The sequence below is a fragment of the Malurus melanocephalus genome, unplaced genomic scaffold (assembly GCF_030028575.1).
Source record: "Malurus melanocephalus ecotype Western Australia unplaced genomic scaffold, MMel_1.1 scaffold_316, whole genome shotgun sequence".
Classification (NCBI taxonomy): domain Eukaryota; kingdom Metazoa; phylum Chordata; class Aves; order Passeriformes; family Maluridae; genus Malurus; species Malurus melanocephalus.
This window is the reverse complement of record NW_026623548.1, coordinates 38937-56499: the sequence shown is the minus strand read 5'-3', so window position 1 is coordinate 56499 and position 17563 is coordinate 38937. Positions and strand designations below refer to the sequence as shown.

Genomic DNA, 17563 nt, shown 5'->3' with positions numbered 1-17563 from the left:
CCAGAGCCACCCCAGTCCATGGCCAAAACAGGAGGATTTGGGAGAATCAGGATGTCCAGGGACTCCCAGAGCTGTGTCCCCAATATTTGGCATCCCCRTCYATCTCCCAAGCACCTTCTCATCAGCACCCACCCCAGGAGGATCCCAAGCTGGAATTCCCAGGACACTGCAGATCCCACTGCCCAGAGCCACCCCGGTCCAAACCAGGAGGATTTGGTGATTTAGGGTAGCACTGAGGGGTCCAGGGGCTCCCAGACCTGTGTTCCCACCCCAGCCCTCTGCATCCCCAGGCTGGCATCCTCAGCATGCTCTGGATCCCTTTGCCTGGTCCAAAGCAGGAGGATTTGGTGATTTAGGGAGAGTTTCACTCAAAATTCCTCAAAGCAGGAATTCCCAGCCCAGCAATGGGAATCCCATCCGGCAGCATCCCTTTGGATTTGGGATGAGCCATGTCCTCGTGCCTTCCTGCCTGCTCCAAACAGCTCCCACCCAACCCATCCACCCCAATTCCCTGCTGGCTGTCCCCTCCCGGCATCCCGGGACTCACCCCAGGGCRAAGACATCCGAGTGCTTGGAGAAGGGCAGCTTGTCCTCCTCGGTGTCCGGAGAGAGCTGCCGGATGATCTCGGGAGCCAGGTGGCACARCCAGCCGTTCTGGATCCGCAGCTTGTTCTCCCTCCTGCCGGGACACGGAGCGGGGCCGTGGGTACAGCACCACCACTACCACATCCCCAGGGAGCAGTACCCACCCCTTCCCAACCCTTTCTATGGATTTAAGCCTGGTTTTCCCCACATCATCCTTGCAAAATCAGGTTCTAACCCTGCTCTGAGAAAAGTTGTCCCAGTGGCAGCCAGAAAGAATTTGGGTTGGGACACGGAGCTGCAGCTGTGGGTGCCATGGGGGTGAGAGCACCAGCACACTGCCAGAGAGCAGCCCCCAGCTTTCCCAACCCTTTCCATGGATTTAAGCCTGGTTTTCCCCACATCATCCTTGCTAAATCAGGTTTTAACCCTGCTCTGAGAAAAGTTATCACAGTGACAGCAGGACAGAATTTGGCCTGGGACACGGAGCTGGAGCCATGGGTACAACACAACCACCACATCCCCAGAGAGCAGCCCCCAGCTTTCCCATCCTTTTCCATGGATTTTAAGCCTGGTTTTCCCCACATCATCCTTGCAAAATCAGGTTCTAACCCTGCTCTGAGAGAAGTTGTCCCAGTGGCAGCCAGAAAGAATTTGGGTTGGGACACGGAGCTGCAGCTGTGGGTTCCACGGGGGTGACAGCATCACCACACTCCTAGAGAGTGCAGATGCAGCCCCCTGCTTCCCACCATTTCCCATGGATTTAAGCCTTGTTTTCCCCACATCATCCTTGCTAAATCAGATTTTAACCCTGCTCTGAGGAATGTCATGGTGGCAGCAGGACAGAATTCAGGCACAGGATGGACAGAACGGGAGCTGTGGGTACAGCACCACCACACTCCCAGAGAGCAGCCCCCACCCTTCCCACCGTTTTCCATGGATTTAAGCCTGGTTTTCCCCACATCATCCTTGCTAAATCAGGTTTTAACCCTGCTCTGAGAAAAGTTATCACAGTGACAGCAGGATAGAATTTGGGCTGGGACATGGAGCTGGAGCTGTGGGTACAACACCACAACCCAATTCCCAGAGAGCAGCCCCCACCCCCCACCCTTTTCCATGGATTTTAAGCCTGATTTTCTCTTATATCATCCTTGCAAAGTCAGGTTTTAACCATGCTCTGAGAAATGCTGTCCCAATAGCAGCCAGAAAGAATTTGGATTGGGACACAGAGCTGCAGCCGTGGGTACCACAGGGGTAAGAGCACCAGCACACTGCCTGAGAACAGCCCCAGCTTCCCACCCCTTTCCATGGATTTAAGCCTGGTTTTCTCTTATATCATCCTTGCAAAGTCAGGTTTTACCACAACATTAACCCTGCTCTGAGGAATGTTGTCCCAGTGGCAGCAGGACAGAATTTGGGCTGGGACATGGAGCTGGAGCCATGGGTACCACAGGGGAACATCACCACCACACTCCCAGAGAGCAGCCCCAGCTTCCCACCCCTTTCCATGGATTTAAGCCTGTTTTTTCCCACATAATCCTTGTAAAATAAGATTTTAACTCCACCATGATAAATGTTGTCCCAGTGGCAGCAGCAAATGTCCCATAGCATGCATGGGCCCTTTTTCTGGAAAAGGAAGACCCTGGTGGGTCATGCCAGGATTTTCTCCCTGTTTGGGTTTGCAGCCTTCCAAAAAATGGTGATGGGAAGGGCTAAGGGATGGCTGTGGGGTCATCTGTCCACCTGAATGTCCATCTGGGGACAAAATCCCATGGTACAGTTCCCAGGGATGGGCTCACACCACAAAGCTTGGCCGGTTTTTGGGATTTCACGGCAGCTCTGTGCCTGCAATCCCAAAAGGACAAATTGRGATCCTCCTGTCTGCAGAGCCACTCTCAATTCGCTGGGACTGACTAGAGGAGGAGGACATTGCCCCTCCCTAGGGAAGGACACTGCCCCTCCCTAGGGAATCACTGATGAAGCCTCCTCATCCCCCGGGGTGTGGATGGCTCCTCTCCGCTTGTGTCATCACTGGGCAATGACACCCAGCTGAGATTTAATGGGACCCCAAAAAGGGCTCAATTACAGCAATTTGAGAGTTTATGACCAAAATTGGTTWTACTTCACAACCACAACGCTCTGAACATCCTCCAGGCCACCCCCAGGGCAGAAGCAGGAGCAGAGGAGTTCCTCAGGCTCCTCCAGACCCACCTTGTGCTCCTGATAATTCCAGAGCAGCCCTGCCAAGCCCAGGAATTTACATTTAAATGAAGAAGGAATAAATCTGATTTTCCACCCAAGCTCCCAAATCTCTGCAGGCAACGTCGTAACCCCAGCGAAACCAGGCCAGTTTGGAGCTGCCATTCACAACGTCACCACCCTTAATTTGACCTCCAAAAATCTCTCCGGAGATGCCTCTAAGGACCCAAAACTGGGCTTTATCTCCCTTCTTTGTCTGAAGAAAAAGAAAAAAACCAAAACCAGCAAAAAACCCACCCCAAAAAGGGGAGATCAGACCTGCAGACACTTCCTGTTCCAAAACTCACAGAGGCTGTGGATCYCTGCTCTTCTCTCAGCTCTCCTCCAGCAGCCCAAAGCAGGAATTTTCCCATTTTCTTCATTTTTTTTTTCCAGCAAAATGCTGCTTATTGCTGTCCAGCCTCRATTTCCTGGCCATCCTTCCTCTGTTGAGTCATCTCCTGGATTTTGTCCCCAAAAGTGACATCCCAGTCTTGGGCAGCGGTGGCCACACATTGGCCACCTCATCAAAAACCCCATTCCCYCAGGATCCCATCTCTCAGTCCATTTCTGGAGCATCCCTGACCTTCACAGCAAAGATTCCTGGCAAAACTGGGCTGTTTTTTCCCCAAATCCTCATTCCCTGCTGGAACGAGCCGTCCCTTCCTCCTGGCAGGCCCTGAATCCCAAACCCCCCTCCAGCTGCCAAACCAGAGGCAAACTCCACTTTACCACAGCAGGAGATCCTGGATTTCCTGGCCTTCCAAACCTTTGGCCAAGTTTGTGCTAAAACCTGTGATATTTATCCAGGCAGAGAGGAAAATATGGTATTTCACAGCATGGGATGCAGAGAGAGGCTGCTGCCTTTTCCTCTAATCCTTTGACCTCATCACTGGGAAATTGGGGGAAAAATCCATCATTTCCAAGGGGCTTTTGATCTCCTCAGCATCTTTGCCATGGAGGACCAGGAGGAAACTGCCCAAGCTTGGCCTCTGCTGCTCCCAACACAAAGGATTTRGTGGGAAAGGTGGGAAAAGTCAGCAAATGCTTATTTTCCACTTGAAAAAAACAGAAAATACCATTTCTGTTTTTTCTTCCCCACTTCTGTTTCTTTTCCACCCCTCCAGCTGTGCTTTTTCTACTTTTCACAGCTGCTGGAGCTCTTTGCTCTGCCATTCCTACAGCTGGAAAACATCCCAAAGCACCAGGAAAACAATTTTTAATAAGRAATATTTACCAAAACCCTCAGATTTAAACCCAAAATGTCACAAGGCTAYGAAAGCCCCAAGCTTGGCTCTCCTTTTCCCTGCCTTGCTCCATGCCCAGCACAGACACCATGGCCAGATGTCTGTAAATCCCAAAATGTCACCRGAGTGGGGACAGCACAGGGATGGCATCGCTTGGTCTGGGCAGCAGAGGAGGCAAATGCCAGGGAATTATGACAATGGAAAGGGAAAAGCTGAGGAATGAAGGAGCCCTGATGCCCAAGGAGCATCTCCTGGGTGGCTGTGGGGTGTTTTGGCCATGGGAATGATGAATCCCATGGGAATAGGTTGGTCCAAGTGGCACAATCTGCCTTGCTGAGCCAAAATTCCAGAGCGGAATCGTGTTCCATCCGATGGATCAAAACCAATTCCCTTCAAACAGAGCAGCCCCACGACACCGCAGGGCCCCCCAAACTCCTGTGTGCTGAGGCTGGGGGCACAAAAAGGCACTTGGAGAGGGATTTTTTGGGATCTTTCCCCACGTTCCCAGGTTTAGGGCACAGAGAGGAACTCCAGGGTCTCCRTGTCCTCCTACCTGCCCGCCTGGAGAACTCCAGAGATGCTGAAGAGCCCGAAGTCGGTGATCACCACCTTCCCGTTGTCGTAGAAGACATTCTTGGACTTGAGGTCCTTGTGGAGGATGCCCTTGGCGTGCAGGTACCCCATTCCCTAGGATGGAACAGAGGGAGGAAAACAACCCGCAATTACAAAAGCGGCACAAACGGGAGGGATAACACCAGAGCAGGACGTTCCCATGGGATTATGGGACCATTCCCGAGCCACCACGGCATATCTGAGCAGGATCACGTCCCCAAAGGTCCCTGCAGGGAGGGAAAGTGCCCAGAGGGATCCCTGATTTGGGATGGGCTCACGGAGGGGGACGGGACGGCGGCCACTCATCTTCCTGATTGATGGATTCCGCAGGAAAAATCAGCGGCAAACCTGCCCAGCAGCCGCTTCCCGGGAATCCTCCGCTGGGAAACGGATGGTGATGATGTTCTCGCCTCCGTTTTTTCGGGGGCTGGGTGAGCAGGGTAATAAGTCAGCGCTCCCCGTCGCCCCRGCGGAGCCGCCGGCGCTTCCGACGGCCCCATCCGCCTGGAAACGGGCGCCTCGCGGGAGTCCTGCCTTAATTCCTTTCCCCCAGGAAAAATCGCTCGGCGGTTAATTAAAATTAGCGCTAATGAGGCACGAAAAGGCCATGGGTGGGAAATCCAAACTCTCCTGTTTAGCCTCGGCAAATCAAGCAGACTGCCGGCAGCTCCGCGCAGCGGATGTGCAGCGCCGCGGGATAATTCTGGGAATGGGGAGGGGGATAAAGCACATTTATCCTGACTTCAGCAGGGATTTTGATGCTGTCCCACTTTTCACTCTCCTAAGCAGACTCGGGGAAAACTCGATCCACAGGATGCTGCTGAAAGATCGGCACCCAACAGGCCGGCAAACTGTTGCTTCAGAGGGAATGTTGGTTGTCTGTCTCTGGAAAAGGGGGATTTATTAACCGGAATTCCACGGGGATCCATCCATCCTAAGCCTCATCTTTTCATCTGTCATCATTAACCACGCCGGCTGTCGGGGAAGAATTTATTTTTAAGCTGGCGGCTGATGTGGAGCCAGAAGTCACAATCTGAATTCCACCATCTGGAAAAGGTGGGGAAGCAAACAGGAAAAACACCCAAACCCAGTAAGGTATTGGGGTTTCACTGCACCCCCGTGGGGAGAAAATCCTAAAGAGTCTCTACAAAGGGATGCTGGAGGAAGGAAAAGATTCGGGGCTGGATGCCAGGACCGTTCCAGGCACCAGGATTAATTAGGGGTCTCCCAGTTCCCAGCACATGAAATAATTATGAGGTTTAAAAATCGGCTTTCCAATGTCACTGTCACCTCCAAAAAGGGCTGGGGCGGAGCAGGGAACAGCATTCTGATGTCTTTCTGGGCAGGTCCAGAGCAGGGCCCTGAGCAGGATAAATCCCAGTGCCATGGGAATGCTCTGCAGCTCCTTCCCATTGTTTGAGGGATCCCAGTGCAATATCAAAACCTTGCTCCCACATCTCCACAGAATCATCCTTTATCGAAGGAATTTCCCCAGGCAAACCCACATCCCTCTCCTCACCCTGCACAGATCCCATTGCAAATTCCAGCCCTGCCACCTCGGCCCCGGGATGATCCCTGAGGAAACACTCGGGGCCCGCTGATGCCTTAATTTGCTTGGCTGTGTGAAAAGGCAGCTCCCTCTGCCGGCACCTCTGCCCGGATAAATCATCCCTGGCCTCCGGAGGATCTGGGATAACCTTGCACCCGCTAATCCAATAATCTGAGCAGCGCTCCCGTCACATTCCAGGACTCGAGGGATAAAATCAAGCAGCTGCTGTGAGCTGGCTGCAAATCCAAAGCCTCTGGACGGCGCAGCCCCGAGCCCATCCCAACCACCGTGTTGGGATTTTCCTTCACTTCTCCACCTCCAATCCACCAAAATAYCTGCTGGAGGTTGGTGGGGAAAGGTGGGAAAGGTGGGAAGTTGCTCCTCAGCAGGAATGGGCCATGTGAGAGGGAATTGTGATGGGGCTGGACTTCTCTGGGAATTCCCTTTCAGAAAGAACAGAAAGAGCCTTTGGAGCTCGGTTAATTCCTCTGGAATTTGGGGTGGATACAAARTCCCTCTGCCTCTCAGCCCCACAGAGCTGGAGGTTTCCAACCTTTTCCTATGAAGCAGCAGCTGCAGAAAACAAGGATTTCTCATCCTCAAAACCCACATGGAGCAAGGAAGCCATGCAGGGAAAGGGGCTGAACTGAGCCGTCCTTCCCGCTGGGAACATCTGGAAGGCAAAATCCCTGAGCACAAAATAGGGGAAAAATACAAGGCTAAGCTGTGATGCTTCGAGTGTTTGCTCAGTGGGAGAAATCCATGTCTAAGAAGTGGAAAATATGCATCAGAAGTGGGAATTCAGAAGGGGAAGGCTCTGGGCTGGCTCAGGTACCCCCAGTTCAAGGTACCCCTCAAAAGAGCTCAGGCTATGCTCACCTGTCAGATCCTGCCCAGAGGCTCCAGGAGAATTGGAGGAATTTAAATTTAAAAGTTAAAACTGGGTCTAAATAAATGGAAAATTGGCAATTTAATGAGAGACAGTGTAAGTACCATGCAGGAAAAGGCACCACCCAGGAAACATTGCTGAACGTATTCTGCTTTAGAACCCCAATTTGGATATTTCAGGGGTTTAAATCTGCTGGAAAATCTGATTTTCTGTTGTTTTTCCAGAGTTAAATGTGGGATCAGCTCCAGGTTTTGGCTCTGGGGTGGAAGAGTTGAGCAGGGTACAGGGGCAYGGTAGGTCAGGCGCCAGATCCTCCCAGGGATGAATATGTTTGGGATCACAGTAAAATCCCACTCAACACCTCAGGGCCACTGCCAGCATCCCACAGGAAGGCTCAGGACCCAAATTCCCAGCCACTCCACCCTGAGTGTGAGGCTCCTTCTCAAGACTGTTTATAGGGACACGTCTGAAGCATGGAAGATGCACTTGGATTCATTCCTGGGGAAGGAGAAGCTTTTTGAGCTCTGGAAAATGTGCATGAGCTCAGCCTCGTGGCACAGGGGAATGTTTTATGRGAATGTTGGGAATGCTGGAAGTGCCCAAGGCCRGGCTGGATAAACTTGGAGCAACCTGGGGTAGTGGAAGGTGTCYCTGCCTGTGGAATAGGATGAGCTTTAAGGTCCCTTCCCAGCCAAATCATTCTTGGATTCAACATTTTTTTCCGAAAGGAGAGGAATATCCAACCAGGAGCTCCCTCACAGCAGCAATGCCAGATTTAAACACGTGAAATTCCAGCGGGGAAGAGGAGCAGGATGAACCCCAGGCATGGGGAGCCCATGGAAGCTTTGGTGCCATCCCAATTCAGCCACATGAAAGAGACAAGAAACCTGGATTTGAAAGCCAAGGAATTCTATGCCTCTCAGAATCCTTGGATTKGAAAGCCAAGGAATTCCATTCTGCACAGAATCCTTGGATTKGAAAGCCAAGTGGTTCTATCCTGCTCAGAATCCTTGGATTTGAAAGCCAAGGAATTCTATCCCTCTCAGAATCCTTGGATTTGACCAAGGAATTCTACCCCACTCAGAATSCTTGGATTTGAAAGCCAAGTGGTTCTACCCCACTCAGAATTCTCAGATTTGAAAGCCAAGGAATTCTATCCCACAAAGAATGTTTGGATTTGAAAGCCAAGTGGTTCTATCCCATTCAGAGTCCTTGGATTTGAAAGCCAAGGAAATCTATCCCACTCAAAATGTCTGGATTTGAAAACCAAGTGGTTCTATCCCACTCAGAATCTTTGGATTTGAAAGCCAAGTGGTTGTATCCCGCTCAGAATCCTTGGATTTGCTCCTCTCCCAGTTCCCACAGCGATTCAGCCCATTCTCTGCCGGATCCAGACCTCCCCAGGTCGTACCTTCACTATTTCTTGTGCTATTTGCCTCGTCTTGTTGACGTCCAGGACGATTTTGGCATCCCTCACCACTGAGTAGAGAGTCCGTCCTTTGCACAGGCTGCAGGAGCAGGRAAAAGGGAAAGAGAAGTTACAAACCCTCCCGGAGAAAAACCCCCAAATCATAAAGTGAGGAATTGTAAACAATTGCAGGATTTTGGCCCCTTGGCTCGAGGCAGATTGAAGATTCCACAGGGAACTGGGGSCTCTCCCAGTTTGGCGCTGGGAGGGAGCTTTTGTCACTCCTGGAGAGTGTTGGTGGCACCACCGTGKTGCCATAAGGGACAACCTGGGCTGGCTCCTGGCTGGAAAAAACCCAGGAGCCTGGAAAAAACCACCTGGTCCTCCCCATTCCGAGCTTTTGTGCAGGACTGGCCATGGCTCCCCCCTCCTCCTCTTCCTCCCTCAGGCTGCAAAGCTCCCAGATGTAAAATGAGTCAAAAGAGGAAAGACAGGGGAGGGAAAAAAAAAATCCCCCAAACCCAACCCCACACGCTGTACAATGTCCTCCAATTTTCCTTCTCGTACCAATTACAGTAAAATCTATTTACAGAGCCTTAATTACCAAAGGCAGCTGGATATGGGGGGGGGAGGGGGGAGATGGATATAAACCAATTAAAAATATATTGACATTTGAATATCATAATGGAGGACGTGGGCGGCTGCTGCCTCGACTCCCGCCCACCAAAAAAAAGAGATTTTTTTTTTTTTTTTTTGCTTTTCTCTATCCGCCCACGCTCATTCCGGGCGACTTTGGAAAGATGAGACTGGGTACCTGTGCCTGGGAAATCAAACACCCATCAGAGCCTCGTTAAAGAGGTTTGGTGACGGCAGATGTCGATTGGATTAGAAAATTAAAAGTTCCGGGGTTTCGTTCCGCTCGGCTCTGCTGCTTTGTCCTCACCCAGTTCCTCCTGCCCTGGGAATTCCTAACTGGTTTGGATTYATCCCCCAGGAGAGGTTTTGTCCTTTTTGAGGTGAAAATCATCACAGAATCATAAAAGAATCRTAGAATGGGTTGGGTTGGAASGGACTTCAGGACCATTTGWYTCCWGCTCTCTGCCAGAGGCAGGGACACCTTGGACAGGGCTTGGAGCAYCCTGGGATTGTGGAAATGTYCCTGCCCATGGCATGGGGTGGAATGGGATGAGCCTTAAGGTCCCTCCCAACCCATTCCATGAGCCCATGAAACTCAGAAGAGCCCCAAACTCCAGAAGCTCAYGAATACGAAGGACTCTCCTGCTCCTAAAACCAATCCATGGGCAGAAAGCAGGATTTCCAGGACAAGCAGCGAAGCAGGAATGGGATCAATCCCACACAATTCCATATCCCACAGATTTTGGAAAGACAGCAGCACCCTTCAAAGCATTTCCTCACTGGGAGTGCTGGAAATTGCCCTGCTGGACACAACTGAGATGCAGCAGGGATTTAGGGCAGCAAGTGCTCCCTCAGAGATGGTTTTCCTTGCTCAGGAGTCCCGGCACATCCCAGCTGGATTCAACCCCGAGGCAGCTGCSACACCAAACCATCTCTCCCTCTAAACCATCCTCCCTGCTACAGTCTGGCTGCAGTTAAATAGGAATTTGCTGGAGATTAGGATCCAAGCATTCAGAAATCAGTGATAAAATCCTCGGGTTTCAGTAACCAGAACGAATTAAATCGTGCAGAACAACGCAGGGCGCAAATTCTCCTTCCACCACCTTTATTTTTCTGCACTGATTTGCTACAAAAACCCACCAGGCTTTCAGCTCTTCCACACAACAGCCTTCCGCCACCTCCGTGACCTGTTTGCACACACAGGAGTTCCCCCAGCCCTTCCCAATCCCCGGAAAACGCGTTTTCTCCCAGAGAAAACCATTTCACGGCCAGTTGCCTGTGATCTGAATTGGCCACAAATTGACACTGGAAATGCAATGAGTGGATTAGCRCTGGAACGGGGCTGGATTTCAGCCCTAAAGCCAGTTAAGATCAGCTGTTTTCCTGGGAAAGGGTTGTTTAGAGGAAAATCCTCGCCTTTCTAACTGTCTGAACCGCTGAGATAACCCCGAGAGAGGAGCTTGTGGCCCTTCACTGATGAGATTCCCATCTTTCCACTCCATTTACAGGATTTCCAAATGCTTTCCAATGGACAGAGCGGCCACAGGAGAGTAGCCGGACCCGGGGTGGTGGCACCAGGTCACATCACTGTCCCCTCTGCTCCTCAGAGCCATCAAAGCGGCCCAGGTGCTTCTCCCCTTTCCTCGCTGAATGACAGCTCCGAACAAATCCACCGAGCGCCCGCCGCATCCGACCTTTCCTGYTGGATAAGGAGCTGCCAACGCGGAGATAAAGCCCGGTTGATACCTTTTGTGCAGCACCTGAGCCCATTCAGCCGCCACCTGCGGAACCTTTTCACAGCACAGCTCAACAATCCCGCTTTCCCTCGCTCCCCGATCGCTCCCCGATGGCGTTGGACAAAGAGCAGCGCGCGCTCGGAGCCCTCCGCCTCTCCTCTTGGAGAGGTCCTCGCTGAGCATGGCTTTGAGGTGGGGTGTGGGTGACAAGGCCACAAAAAACGCCTCCGCTCGGTGCCGAAAACAAGGCAGCTGATTTGCATCTTCAGGTGGATCGCGGCTCATTCAGCGCTGAAGTGGAAATTCATGAGGAATTCTTGTCTTCAACTCCCCAAACTTCTCCGTCCCACCTGGCGGCAGAGTGGTGGGTCTCTGTTCCGGGTGCTTTAGAAACTCCACAGCTCCCGAGGTGTTTCACAAAATGGAAAACTGAACCAGGTTGGAGGAGCAGCAAAGGGAGAGGTTTGGGTTTGTTTTTATCCCAAGGYTTTGTTTTCCTCTAAATGGATGAGGAATTTCACYCCCTTCACTCCCTRCCAAGGCCAGATTGATGACACCTGCCCCGGTGCCACGAGATGACCAAATGCCATCCAGAGCTGAGGGACAGCAGGGACAGAGATGCAGAGATTCTTTCTGGGGTTCTCAGGAGTGCACCACATCCACATCCCGGTGCCTTCCCCAGCACCAGGACAGGCCTGACCCCATCCTGCTGCAGATGCCACTCTCAATTCAAAATGAGTTTTTGAAGTGTTCAGCCAAGCAAGCCAAATCCCAAATTGCTTTATAAACACTCTGCATTCCCAACGTGGGCTGGAGACATCAGCAGCAGGCGCCAAGCCAAGGCGGCGCACAGAGGAACGATTYGGGACGAGGGAGGAAGAGCTGGAGCGCTGCCTCTTGGTGTTTCTGCTGTTCCAGGGGAAAACAGATTCATCTGACTGTCATCCTTTGGGGGTTCTTACCCCTCTGTGCCATACTGATGGGCATTGTCTCTGTATTGATGGTCATTGTCTCCGTATTGATGGGCATTGTCTCTGTATTGATGGGCATTGTCTCTGTATTGATGGGCATTGTCTCTGTATTGATGGCCATCATCTCTGCACTAATGGTCATTGTCTCTAAACTGAGGGTCTTCTCTGCATTGATGGTCATCATCACTATACTGGTGGTCATCACCTCTACACTGGTGGCAATCACCTCTACATTGATGGCCACCACCTTTACACTGATGGTGCTGGTCATCATCTCTACACTGGTGGTCATCACTTCTACAATGATGACCATCACCGCTACATTGATGGTCATTACCTCTACCTCGATGGCCAACACCTCTACACTGGTGGCCATCACCTCTCCCTTGATGGCTATCACCCCTATAATGGTGACCATCACCTCCACATTGATGGCCATTGTCTCCACATTGGTGGCCATCACCTCTACGCTGGTGGCCACTACCTCCATGTTCATGGCCAACATCGCTATATTGATGGCCATTGTCTCTACATTAATGGCCACCACCTCTACAGAAGTGGCCATCACGTCTACACTGATGACCATCACCTCTACCTTGATGGCCATTACATSTACCCTGATGGCCACCACCTCTGCWTTAATGGCCAYTGTCTCTACACTAGTGGCCACCACCTCTGCACCAATGGCCAACACCTCTACACGGATGGTGTCACCTCCACACTGGTGGCCACCACCTCTATGCCAGTGGCCAACATTTCCACATCTGCAGCCCAATCCCTGCTCGAGCTCAATCCCTGCAAGATCATCCTGAGCTGTTAGCCTAGCAGCTACACGGCACATTCCATCACTCACAGAGCTCTGTGCTCCCCTTYCCTCTTCCCAGCCATCCACCCAAACGCCCGCTCAATTAAAGAGGAGATAAACGCCAGACCCCGGGAAGTTCATCCCTTGCCGGGATATGGATTTATAGGGGAAGCAGCTCGGATACCATGGTGACAGTCAGCACCACAGACCCAGGGGAGACACTGGAGAAGAGAGCGAGGTGGGGAATTAATAAAAAATGCTTTAATATAAAAATACCTCTGCTCCCAGGTTACCTCTGTGCTGGAGGAAAGACATGGCAAAGGATGCTTGGATGCTCCCACATTCCCCAGCAGTTTCCCCACTTAGAGATTTTCATGGAAAAAAGGACCCTTTGGGGAATGTTAAGAAAGAAACAGCAACAGGAACCACTGAGCCGGGACTTATTTGATTTCATTTGAGCAGGACCAGAGAGGGGAAGAAGAAGCTCAGTGCATTCCGGCACGTTCCTGACTTATTTGGGAAGTTTTGCAGCTGTTCCCATATATTGGCTTGTTTTTCTCTTTTCCCGGTGTCTGGCAACAGTGCTTTAGAAACTCCACAGCTCCCGAGGTGTTTCACAAAACAGAAAATTGAATAAGGCTGGAGGAGCAGCAAAGGGAGAGGTTTGGGTTCATTTTTATCCCAAGACTTTGTTTTCTCTAAATGGATGAAGATTTTCACCCCCTTCACTCCCTGCCAACACCAGAACAGCAGAGCAGTGGAAGCATCCACCCTGAGATTCCTGAGCCCTCTGCATCCAAACATCATGACCAGGGAGCGAAAATTAGGATATCAGGGAAAATTTCTTCACTGCCAGCGTTGTCAAGCCCTGCCACACCCCTGGAGGATTTAAAAGATGTGTGGATGTGGCGCATGGGGACACAGGACAGTGSTGGCCATGGCAGTGCTGGGGAATGGTTGGAATTGACAATCAAGGATCTTTTCCAATCCAAACGATCCTGTGGTTTTATGGAAGCAGCAGCCAAAAGCYTRGTGRCAACTCAGGRCCRTGAAAGGCGTGACCTGAGCACTGGYATCCRGCAGATCCCAGCCCCTCCGTGTCGGGAACACTCATCCCATCCAACCTCATTCCAACCAAACCCAAAGCAACCCCAACGGGAAGCCAGGGAATTCAATTCCTGTTGCTTCCAGCAAAGCCCACATCCCCAACCCAGAGATGGGAGACCCTCCAGCTCCTCATGGAGGAAAGCAGCGGGAGGAAACAGAAAATCCCCAGAGAGCCAATGCTCCCCTCATCCCGCTCTCTCCYGGCGATGGAAGCGCCGGCTTTTGACGGATATTACTTAGGCAGCAGAATTTTCCTGCCGGCAGCTGGCACGCGAGATAACTACAGCCAAACCACAAGGGCTGCAGGAGGAGGAGGAGGAAAAGGAGGAGGAGGGAGATCAGCCTCGCCGAAAAGTAGCTCCAAACTCCATCGCCGCCTCGGAAAATAACAAGTTCTTTGGAAAAAGCCAACTCCATGCATTTTCATTTGGAGGAAATAGAGGAGACGAGCTCTTCTCCAGCTGCGGGGAGAAGAGCTCCGAGCCAGGTGAATGCAAAGCAGCCCCCAGGGCTTAGCTGAAGCCAGGCTTGCAAACAARTCATCCGAAAAAAACCCTCCGTGCTCCAGGTGCCTTTGGAAAGGATGCGCTCGGAATCGGCTCCGAGAGGGAGGGTTGGGTGGGCAGGGAGGAGTGGAGGCGCCTCGACCTCCTCGTCTTTGACGTGTTCTCTGTACCCTGCTCCTCCTGCTATTTTGAACTTCAGGAAGGAGAAGAAATTATGTTTTATAAAATCCTTTTGGAGAAAGAAAAGAAACTTTGGAGAGAGATGGTTGCTTCGCTGGAACACGGCTACACTTTGGAATAGTAATAGTAATAATTATTATTAATAAAAAATGAATGCTGCTGTCACAGGAAGGATCTGTTTCTTTGGCTAGGCAGGGTGCCAGCATATGGAWCCCACCCAGGCAGCCCTGCTTGATCCTAAGGAGAATCCCAGGCACTGAGGGTGCTCAGAATCAGGAATGATGCTGGGATGTCACTAGACAGGGATGGGAAGAGCTGGCACGAGCGGAAGGACTTTTTGGGACCATCTCTCAGCAGGGCACTTAATCAAAGGCATTTCCTTAAATCCCTTCCTCTCCAGCAAAGCGATTCCCGCTGTGTTAAGCACTTTTCCTGGAGAAATCGGGGCCAAAATAGCAATATTTCCATGGCATTTGGAAATGCTCTCAAAACACCAAGGAGAACTTTCCCCCGGAGCACCCTCCGCGTYAAGGAGCAGCCGTTGGCGGGGATTTGATGCTCCAGCGGGTGAGAAAAGCCCAGCCAGCCCCGCTGTCTCCACACCAAACCCAGAGCATGGAGCTGCTGCTTTCCCCCATTCCCAACCATCCTCTCRGCTCGGGATATTGCGGGCTCCTCCCCAAGCTGCAGGTGGAGGATGTGTTTGGGTTTAACGCGTGTATTAATCCACGTATCGACTTCCCCCGTCAGCCGTTATCAGGATTGATCCGGCCTGATGGCCCCGATCGATCGGGAGGGAGCGCCTTCCCACGGGACAATCCATTCTGATCCAGGGCCTGGCATGAAGTCGATCCCTATTTATTATTTGATCTACGAGCTCCATTATTGAGCTGCCAGGGGAGGGAATGCAGAGGAAAACAGCACAGAGTGGGATGCTCTGGATMSAGGGGCAGCCACAGCTTCTCTGGGAATTCCATCCCAATCCCTCACCACCTTCCCAGGGAACAATTCCTTCCCAAAATCCCAGCCATCCCTGCCCTCTGGCACTGGGAAGCCWTTCCCTSTGTCCTGTCCCTCCATCCCTTGTCCCAAACCCCTGGAAGGGGTTAGGGGAGGAGGGAATCCATGGCTTCCTGCCCCAAAATACAGCCAGGAGTGGGGAGAGAAGGGCAGGACTCGGARGGCAGCTCAGAAATGCTCCAGGATCAGARAATCATGGAATGGTTTGGGTGGGAAGGRACGTTAAAKATGATCCCATCCCACCCCCTGCCATGGCAGGGACACCTTCCRCTRTCCCAGGGCRCTCGAAGCCCYRTCAAACCCGGCMYTGGACACTTCCAGGGGTGATGGAATTTGTGCCAAGGCCTCACAGGGAAGAATCTCTTCCCAAAATCCCATCTAACCCTGCCCTCTGTCCATGGGAAGTCATTCCCCATTTCCTGTCCATGCACAGCTCCAGCCTGGCACGGAGGGAAACAAGGTGGTGACTCCGTGCCTTGCCCCAAGCATAATTTAGAGCTTCCCTCTAAATTCCCACTGCAGGAAGGAAGGAAGACTGGGGGGATGCATTTTAATCCCGCTGAAGAGAAAACATCCAATTCCACAGAATCTCTGGATGGGGTTAGAGGAGGAGGGAATCCATGGCTTTCCACTCCAAAATACAGCCAGGAGTGGGGAGAGCACAGGACTTGAAAGGCAGCTCGGAAATGCTCCAGGATCAGAAAATCATGGAATGGTTTGGGTTGGAAGGGACCTTAAAGATTCTCTCATTCCAACCCCTGCCGTGGGCAGTGATGCCRCTCACCATGCCCAGGGCTCCATCCCACCTGGCCTCGTTCATCCCATTTGTTGCTCCTTAAAGCTCCAAGGGACAATCTGGATCCCTGGAGGGAGCAGGGAGCTGCCTGCAAACACCAGGGAGCATCCACAGGGAAAACCCAGATTCCCCAGGTGGTTCCATCCTAAGTGCCACGGGCTCCACATTTCCCCTTTCCTCCATCCTTCAAATCAGGTTAAATATCCCCAGCTCCCTGAGCATTAAGATTTACAATTCCCAAATCCTTCCCAGCCGGGCTGTGCCTGTAAATGTCAGGAGATCTGGCACTGGGAGAGGCTCAGAAGGGCTGAGAGTTTAAAGCTGAGCTTTGTCCAGAGCTTTTCCACGCCCACGGGGAACGAGGTGCAGGGATGGGAGAGTATCCCTCGTGCGGGGCTTGTTCCATCCAGCAGCAGAGTCAAACATTAAATATTGGCAAAATCCGCCTTGGAATTAATTATAAAATCAAAACAAACCCCAATGTTTAGTCCATGCACTGAGGTTATCCATGAATAAACAGCCCAAGTGTCTCAGGTGTTCTCCCCATCCCTCATTCTCACACTTCCCCTATTAATCACCGCCAAGGAATGTGTTCCTGTCATTAAAACCCATTTTCCACAGAGAAAAAGGAGGAAACTCCCATTTCACCTCAGATATCTCACATAAAGACAAGGGCTGGGTTTATCTCCACCAGCTCCAGGGGAGGGTTTGGGAGATGCTCCCTCTCCAGCAGAAACATTCCAAGCTCTTCCGCTCCAAAGGCACCTTGGACAAATTAATTCTCTTTACACAGTTCTGCCAAGGTCAGGCTGAACCCCTGATGTTCCTCAATGTTCTCCCTGGTCTTCCCAGCAGAGACAATAAATCACGGCCACACAGCCCTGGTGGCACCCTGGAAAGCTGAAGTCACCCTGGTGTGACAAAAGAGGGGTCAAGAGCCAGCCTGGAGCATCCCAAGATCTTTGCACTGGCTCCGAGAGAGCTTTGGCTATCCAGTATCCTATACCGCACCCCAAATCCCGAGGAATCTTGGAAAAGTGGCCCCAAATCCCCCTCACAAAGCAGGACAAAGCCCAGCTCAGACCTTCTCCCAGCCCRGATAACCTCGCTCCCTTCTCCCACATGACAGGAGCCATCCCACAGGCAGCACTGATCCCTCTCTACYATCACAGACACAAAGAGCACCAGGAGCCCTGGGAAGGATCAATAAGCATTAAAATCCCTTTYTTTTTCCCAGGAGGAACCCCCAGAATCCTAAAATGTCAGAGTTTCTGCTCTCAC

At 51.7% G+C, this 17563-nt stretch overlaps 1 protein-coding gene across 1 annotated transcript in view; it reads right to left on the bottom strand.

Annotated features, from left to right (window-relative positions):
- The window catches only part of KSR2 (kinase suppressor of ras 2), a gene marked incomplete at its 5' end in the record, with an annotated part of 60526 nt that overhangs the window by 4301 nt on the left and 38662 nt on the right, over positions 1 to 17563 (bottom strand). Inside the window, 3 exons of the mRNA XM_057377449.1 lie at positions 548 to 679; positions 4621 to 4754; positions 8529 to 8625. Of these exons, the coding sequence (XP_057233432.1) occupies positions 548 to 679; positions 4621 to 4754; positions 8529 to 8625 (363 nt within the window). The remainder of the gene's footprint in view (positions 1 to 547; positions 680 to 4620; positions 4755 to 8528; positions 8626 to 17563) is intronic.